The 8,522-nt window shown below is 44.7% G+C and overlaps 1 protein-coding gene across 1 annotated transcript in view; it reads left to right on the top strand.

Moving 5' to 3' along the window:
• Positions 1-426: 426 nt before the first annotated feature.
• Positions 427-8,522, top strand: part of LOC118410083 (neuronal acetylcholine receptor subunit alpha-7-like) — a 17,529-nt gene continuing 9,433 nt past the window's right edge. Inside the window, exons 1-2 of the mRNA XM_035811565.1 lie at positions 427-862; positions 7,661-7,800. Of these exons, the coding sequence (XP_035667458.1) occupies positions 805-862; positions 7,661-7,800 (198 nt within the window). The 5' untranslated portion in view covers positions 427-804. The remainder of the gene's footprint in view (positions 863-7,660; positions 7,801-8,522) is intronic.

The raw sequence follows: 8,522 nt of genomic DNA, 5'->3' as shown, positions 1-8,522 counted from the left end.
TCACGTGTGATATTTGATGACACGTTTCATTTTCCTCATCCCCAGTTTAAGCCCAAGCCGCCCGTAATGGGTATTTTATTCCTCTCCGCCACACGCACAGCGATTCTACCTACGGCCTGCGCTTGTTATCGGCACACCGGGACAGACTCTCAAACCGCGCCGCCCAACAGCGCGATATAAACGGCTTGGATGGCTTTTAATTGACCCGCTGCGGCTGCTGGGTTACACGAGTCAGAGGTGAGATGACTTGTGACACTTTCTTGCCGTTTTCCGCGTCTTCTGACTGAGGTTGATGGACGATATGGGAGATTATGTCATTAATCACCCCCACGGACACGGCGGCTAATCTCTCCAATCACGCATAATTCTATCCTCCCTAATCCCTCTCGATGGACTAATTACGGCCCTACATGCCGCGGTAATTACTGCAACAATGTCGGATTATACAGTCTGGTTAGAGCCGGGAGATACTTGAGATAAAGGCGTGATCAACAACCGACTTGTGCGCAGGGAGTTGACAGTAGGCGCAGGGCTGCATGGGAGTGATCTGTTAGTAGCACGATACATGCATATTCCATCTGCGACTGCACCGGCAGGGTGTGCTGGAATCCGCCTTCAGTTACAACACGCCGTCAGGGCAGTGGAGTGGGGAGCGAGACTTGGACGTCACTGCTGCTGCCCCAAAACAGCGCACTGGCTCTGTAGTACATTTGCACCAAGGCTACGGGGCAGCGCACTGGATAGGCGAACGGTGTCTGTAGAGGACACAAGGCTCGAGGTTCTGGTGAACTTTTGTGTGCAGGGATGGCGCGGACACCGGGATGGTCTATCTGTCTCTTGGTCCTCCTGCTGCTACCGAGAGGTAAGAATGGCTTCTCTTCCCTTATACTGAGTAAGATTCGGGCCATGAAGTCTTTAATGGTGGCTAATGATGTCTGGCGTTATGAAACTAGTTTTTGATGTGCATAGAGGACCCGGGGCATACGAGACGTAGAGACCGACGACTATGACGGCTGATGAAGATACATCACGCCTGATCACCAAACCATGAAACAGATCTGAACAGTCACGCCCACCGTTTGCATGCCGTTACAACTTCATCAAGGCTAGCCTGGACAACATTCCTGAGTCCTTAACCGTTCAGCGATACCTGGACAAAAATGTAGTTGCTCATTTCGTAAACCTTCGTCGGTATATGGACGTTAACGTTGTTGCCCAGGCATGGTTGCAGCACGCCATTATATCAGCCCGCCCCGGTATCAACCCGGGCCCCGGTATCAGACCACCCCGATATCAGACCACCCCGATATCAGTCTAGTCTGATATCAGGCCACCCCGATATCAGTCCAACCTGATATCGGACCGCCCCGATATCACACCGCCCGACATCAGTCCCAGTTGATATCAGCCCGCCTCGATACCAGTCCAACCTGATATCGGACCACCCGATATCAGTCCGCTTAGATATGAGACCACCCTGATATCAGCCGACCTGATATCAGTCCACCCCGATATCAGTCCACCCCGATATCAGTCCAACCTGATATCAGTCCACCCCGATATTGATCAGTCCAACCTGATATCGGACCACCCCGATATCAGTCTTCCCTGAGTGCCCTGATATATTAGTCCAACCTGATATCAGTTCACATTATTTCAGTCCGCCTCGAAATCAGACTACCCCGATATCCAACCACCCCAATATTAGACCACCCCGATATCACCCCGATATCAGTCGAACCTGATATGAGCACTGTTCAAAGTGAATCATATAGGTTTGATGATATGGATTGAGTTCAGTGCTAATAAACCGCGAAAACGTTTTCTATATCCAATTGGGTTGAATTGCTGCTCCTCAGGAGCAATTGATGTTCCTCAGGAGCATCAATTCGATAAAGAAAATTCGTTATTTCATTAGCTATTTATACCGTAACCTGTAAGAGCTATTCGAAGAGATTGGCGACAGATGGCAGTTATACATGCCGTGTATGTGGTTCTGTCCGCCATTTGTGATGGACCAGTACTAAGAGCTGCCACTCCTTGGTTGACGTGCAGCTCACAGAGTCCGGCGATATGAGACCGAGCAGACCAGGCAGAAAAAAAGCCGCTGCTAATAACAAGATTCTGTGGGCTGACTGAATTCTCATCTCTATTGACAAAAGGATTTACGGAAATAGAAACTCCGCCAAGGCGCGGAAGCTGTCCTAATAGAGGATGGAATTCCAAACCTGTTTCATCATGTGTGAAGACAGGTAATCTTTCAAAGTGCGTACGTGGTCATGTTAGTTGACTCTTTTTTTTAACCTCATTAGTTGACTGAACGTTAACATTGAAATCGGTTCTGAATATGTTGATGATAATCACTATTTATGATATTTAGATATGTAAATCATACTACACTGATGATTTTGTTACAGATTTTCTTTCTCGTATATGTTTAACCATGAAAGTGACAAAAGGTTCATCACACAAAATGAAACTCGATCCCACAAAAATTGAAATCTTTACCGAAACGCATGACACGAGTCGACGGAAAGTACGCTACACATCACCGACAGATCGCCTCCGGCTGTACCGTTATCTCTTCGTTCTACCCGAGCCAGTGGCTGCCAACAGATTAAGATGTTAGAGGTTCAGATGAATTATCAATTAACTAAACTGCAGATCGCCCGTTCAGATATTTCACGGCTTAACCTGCAGCTGGGCTATGCTGGAGGGCGCCTTGTCCTCATGAGGACCCTGTTCCGTTCGTCCTAATACATGGGGTTTGAGATATTACATGGCATTTTTGTGCCAGTCACTGTTGTGTCGTACATTATTCTGTTGCCTCTTTCCAGAAATAATTATTGTTTTCAAAGTAGCCTCGTTGAAATATTATGCGAGACAAACCATCAACTGTGACGTATGCAGTACCAACCGCTGGGACCGTCACTGAGCAGCTCCTGCTGCAGATTTGTTGCCCGTCAGCCGGCTGATTTACACAAACTGAACATGAGGAGATCCGTATTCTGTCCGTCTCGTTGTTCCTGAGTTTATCTTGCGGTGTGGGTGAGTCATGTCCGCCATTCCGGACGTGATTGGAGCACAGCTCGGTTTAAAACAACGGAGGTAAACCTGACTAACGCCAAAAAGCAGTTACTCAAGCAACTGGACATGATTTTGGGAACGGTCAGACGTTTCAAACAACATCCGTTGTTTTTTTGTCAGTGACACTAAAACAGCGGATATTGTTTAAAACGTCTGGCCGTTTCCAAAATCATATCCAGTTGCTTGAGTAACTGCTTTTTGGCGTATTTTGTTACCTGGATGTCTAATCTTCATCGACGTAAACCTGACTAAATTTGCGTCTCACGGCCAGGAGGCCCGGAGGAACTCATTCCGTGTGTGTTTGCTCTTTAAAGACGGTGTAAGTGATTGGAACTAATGACGCACGGGCCAAGGAGAAAACATTTGGTGATCATTCCGATAGTGAACAAGACAACACTCATTTAGCAATCAAGTCCTGCAAACCGTTTCCCGTTAACGTCTCATCAACGACGTCTCCGTCTGTACATTCATATCAGTAACAAGACGTCTTGATGGGCATCGGTGACGATAATGAATATGCAGATCGCGGAGAGATTGAGCCTTAAGTTTCAACAATGTTGGAACGGATTTTAGAGTAAAGTTCTAGTATGAACGCAGGGAGACAACCAGCGTGAAAAATGCTTATTTATATATATATATATATATATATATATATACAGCTGGAGCAAACCAAATGAAGTTTGAAAGCGTATCAACATTGACATTTCTTGTTAGTACCGGGCAAATTGAGTATTCTTACTAGTTTCGCACGGCTTTAGTTATGAAAATTGACAGTGGACCGAGCGGCCCCGGTTCTTAGCGTAAGGTACGAGTTTAGAGGCGGTTTGTTGTTTTCTCGGATGTTAACCCTGAAATAATATGACTTCATTATCATCCGCTCAAATCAACTTACAGGCGCCCGTGTGGAGGCTGTCTGCCGCGTGATTTAGTTACAGATATAAAGATTGGAAATGACTACATGACAATCAATGTGCAATGTTTTACATATAATGGGGCAAGGACACCAGCTCAAGCTAGAGTGAGGGATATCCGCAGCTGTACAGGGCAGAACACTACGACAGCTTTCTTGTTAGAGGCCTTTTCATACAATTAACCTCAATTGACTTTTCTTTGATGTTCTTCCTCGGCTCTTTCTGTCTTGGAAGAAGGTCTGCGGCAACCCTGTGTCTCGCGGCTAACTTGTCACTGGTTCTGTATTGTTCTGGCATGCAGCGCCTTTCATGACCTTCTGCTGCCAAGAATATAAATGAGTCCGTCTTCATGCGTTAGTCCTCATTAGTTGCCCACTAATTCTTTCCCAAGTGAAACATTTGGAGGTCATCGACATCTCCCTTCTGTAGACACCTACCAATCTCTTATCGGGTCTTTACATGAATAACAGAGCAAATTGTAACGGACGATTTTGAAAAGGAACAGGAATGGGGCGTCAATATATATTTTGTTTTGTGCATATATGTTTAATATACCATTAATATTACATATTTTAGGATTTTTTGTTTGTAATACATAGCTAGATTTGGCTAAACTTAAAAAACTGTCATGGAGTCCCCCTACTGCATACCTGTAAGTCCGGGAACGTGGCATTCAACCACTGGTCTGACGAATGAAGTATGCACCTGAAGTAAGTCCTGAGCTCGAGATGACAGATGGAAGTTTCGTAAGTCTTAACTAAAAGAGACGGCCATTTGTTTTTGAAAGCATTCTTGATACGTTAGCCTCCCATTTTGTAATGTCTGTCCGTCTATATGTATGTTTGTTTGTTTGATGTCAGGTGAAGGCGGACATAGGTTGAAACCAGGACAGGAGATAGATCCATGTAAACACCCGTGCCATCATTGGGATTCTCAGGAGTGGTTTTTGGTGAGTGAGAAAAAGTAGGAAAGGAAATTGTGCATCCCCATAGGTATTAGGTAACATCAAGGACATCATATATCAATGTCCTTGGTAACATCTGCAGTAGGAATGAAGACACGTCTGACACAATTGATGAGACGAGGAGAGCGGTTCGGTCTAACGGCACCCGCGGGAGTTGTTAGTTTGAAGGATCACACTTCACGTGCACGCCAGTCTGTGGGCAGAGCGATGGAAGTGACGGAGGACATCGATATGGAGCATGATCCTTTGGGAGGGGGGTACACATCAGGAAAAGTTTACTTTCTTCCTGATGAGAAACGTGGTGATCTATTTCGCGGGCACAGAATGTTGGGTCGGAGTGTTGGAACCTTCATCTGACATTTTCTTACACTTTAAATGGCAAAATTCCCGGGCGGCCCGGCGACCCGTGCACGTGAGCAGGCGGAGATGGGGGTCGGCATGGTCGTGCGCTGGGACCGAAAGGAACATGTAAAATACCTCGCGTTGAAATACATAACTTACATGATATATACATGTAAGGTAAGCGCCCCTGGAATAAGTAGAGTCCGTAACGTCACCCGTTCTATATGATTATGAATTTAAACCCGAAAGACCCACAAGCAATATCAGTGGTCTGACTAGTTGTGAGGGTCTGTACGTTCAGCTTGAATGGTTCTAATTCAATCTCAACAAGGTTGGCAACGACGACAATTTTCTCCTTTCGTGAAAACAACGACAATTGTCTCCTTTCGTGAAGACAACGACAATTTTCTCCTTTCGTGAAGACAACGACATTTTTCTCCTTTCGTGAAGAACACAACGTTGCACAGTCTGATGTATTTTCCATGACAAGCACGTCCCTAATCATCCCAGATGTGGGCATGAATAGCCCATCTCCTGCTTGTATCAGCATCAGATACATGGCTGCGCCACTTAGCTTTATGCACGGTGTCGTTTTACAGGGTACCTATGTACAGTAATTGCACGGTTTTATTCAAATACAGCTTCAATTCCATTTTTCACATCCGCAGTCAATTTTATCAGCCCGCGTTCCCCTGTTTCCGCCAGGGTTCAGTAAACCCTGATGAATGCAGCTGAAAACAGCCGTTATGTCGTCGGGAAAATGAGCACTGAACAGAAGCTATGAGTAAGAAAGGGAAAGCACCGTTCAGGCATGGAGGCTTCATACACCAGGGGAAATCACGAAGCTAAGGATTGATAGCCTGTATTAAGCGGAGGAGTGGGATTATAATAGAAAATTTCCACCATCCAATGGGTTTCTCTCTTCTTTTTCAAGATTAATTTCACTCCATGATAGAATGTTCAAATCATCATGATAAGGGACCAGTGCGGCGGGGGTATTGACCTTCCTATCCAGAGTTGAACGCTCCGACCTCTACAGCCGAAACCGCCCGGTGATCACATCATTCAATCAGACTGCGGAGTCATGCGTTTGTAAGACTGGCCCCAGGCTTGGTCTGGTACATACAACTCTGCCTTTCCTGATGCAACAATGGAAATCTGAGCTAGGTTAATTCAATAAGGTAATCAGATGATAAGGATGGTCCCATATGCGAGCGAGTGTAGATTTATAGACCTTATTGGACCCAATCACAATGAATAAGGTAATCTGTTCATCAGCTTTATAATGTGCACAATATAAAGCTGTTTGGTAATCACTATTGCAGTCCTGCAGATCTGATAGCACACCCGTAAGCCCGTTGGCCGGGTCTGGCGTCCCTACAGTAATGACATACCGGGAATGACACCTGAGTCCAGATCACAGATCATTGACATCTTTGAAACCTCTGTTCAAACTATCATCTTGCAGACTCTTTGTGAAGTTTGGATTACGTAAGTACTTGCGTCACAGAAGCAGTGGATTGCCCATTCCTTGACAAAGATCGAAGTCGATCAGTCAAAAATTTGGGTAAGTCCATCTTTTGTGTTAGAAATTAGAGCCCAACTTTCTCCAGAATGACTTCTACCAACATGAACTTTACCAATATCGAAGTACCGATATTATAGGTATGGTAGCAAAAACACGTTTAATAGAAATGGCTCAGACCTCTACAAGTACTGGCAAAGCACCTATAGTGGCAATAGCAAAGTGATAAAAGTGATCCATTAAAGTGATAGCAGAAACCTTTGTAAAAGAAATGGCAAAGACTATAATATTATTGGCAAAGACTTCAAAAATAGTAATAGAAAAGGCATTCATATTTCAGTAATGGCGCAGACGTCTATAACAGTTGCAACAAAAACGTCTCTGATCGACGAGAGCAGCAGCCAGAAAACTTGCAGGCCGTAAGATCGATCGCCGTGCTTCTTGCCAAGTGGAGGATCAGGAGTTGATGTGCGCGGACGTCCTCGACATTGATGTCAAATACCGTAACGGGAATGCATCAAGCTGCCGCAAATAGCTCCACATGTCAAACTTTTAGATCCATGCATCTCCACACTTTTAAATTCCAACCTCTATATGCACCCCAAAAGACTAATTAAATATCCTTCATAACGACAAAATCATAAATGAACGTGCAAACCTTACTTCATGAATGATTCTTTCTTCTTCCGGAGTATGCTGACTAATACATAAGAGCCAAACTACCGCATCAAAATACGTTCAATGCGAGTGACGGTTTTTACAACAGCCTCGACAAGACGACAAAAACACGCAATACTGAGTTAAAAGTTAAAGTCTTTCCGTTTTCCACAGATTCGCTCCAAGGCCGGCACCAACGAAAGTTGTTGGACAAACTGCTGAAGAATTACAACACCTTGGAGCGTCCCGTTCTAAACGACTCGGACCCTCTCACCGTCAATCTGGGAGTTACTCTGCAGCAGATCATAGACGTGGTAAGTACCTTAGATGATATGGTAGAAGCCTTAGATGATGTGGTAGATAATATTGCTGATGTGGCAGGACCTTGGCTGATCTCAATGTGGTAAGAACTTAAGATGATGTGGCAGGTAACTTAGGTGATGTGGTAGGTACTAGTACTTTAGCCGAAGTATGTGGTAAAGTATCTTACCCGATGTACCTTAGCTGATGTGACACGTAACCTAGCTGATGTAGTAGGCACCATTGCTGATGTTGAGGGTACCATATCTGATGAGGTAGGTACCTTTCCTGGTATGGCAGGTACCCAACTGATGTGACAGGTAACTTAACTGGTGTAGTAGGTACCTTACCTGATGTCACAATAGTAATTGACTTAGCCGATGTGTTAGGTACCATGGCTGATGTTGAAAGTAGCATAATTGATAAAGTAGCTACTTAAACATTTCAGTGGTAATCTAATTAACAAGGCAATAACCTAGGATAGGTGGGTACCTAGCTAATGTATTAGTTGATGCCATGTCTGATATAGCAGTTACCTAGTCGGTGCGCTTGTTAACCAACACGTGTTGTTAACTGCCTGCTAGCTGGTATGATACGCAACAATGTCGCTGAAGACTTCTATATGAGCTATGCAACAATGCCGTTCTGTTTTCATTAGTTTGATAAGATCGTTTGATTTCCTTCTGCCATTTACGCCATCAACTGAATAAGCGGAAGCCAACGAAATCCAACTTTG

Source organism: Branchiostoma floridae, chromosome 2, assembly GCF_000003815.2.
Source record: "Branchiostoma floridae strain S238N-H82 chromosome 2, Bfl_VNyyK, whole genome shotgun sequence".
Classification (NCBI taxonomy): Eukaryota; Metazoa; Chordata; class Leptocardii; order Amphioxiformes; family Branchiostomatidae; genus Branchiostoma; species Branchiostoma floridae.
This window is presented reverse-complemented; position numbering and strand designations above follow the sequence as displayed.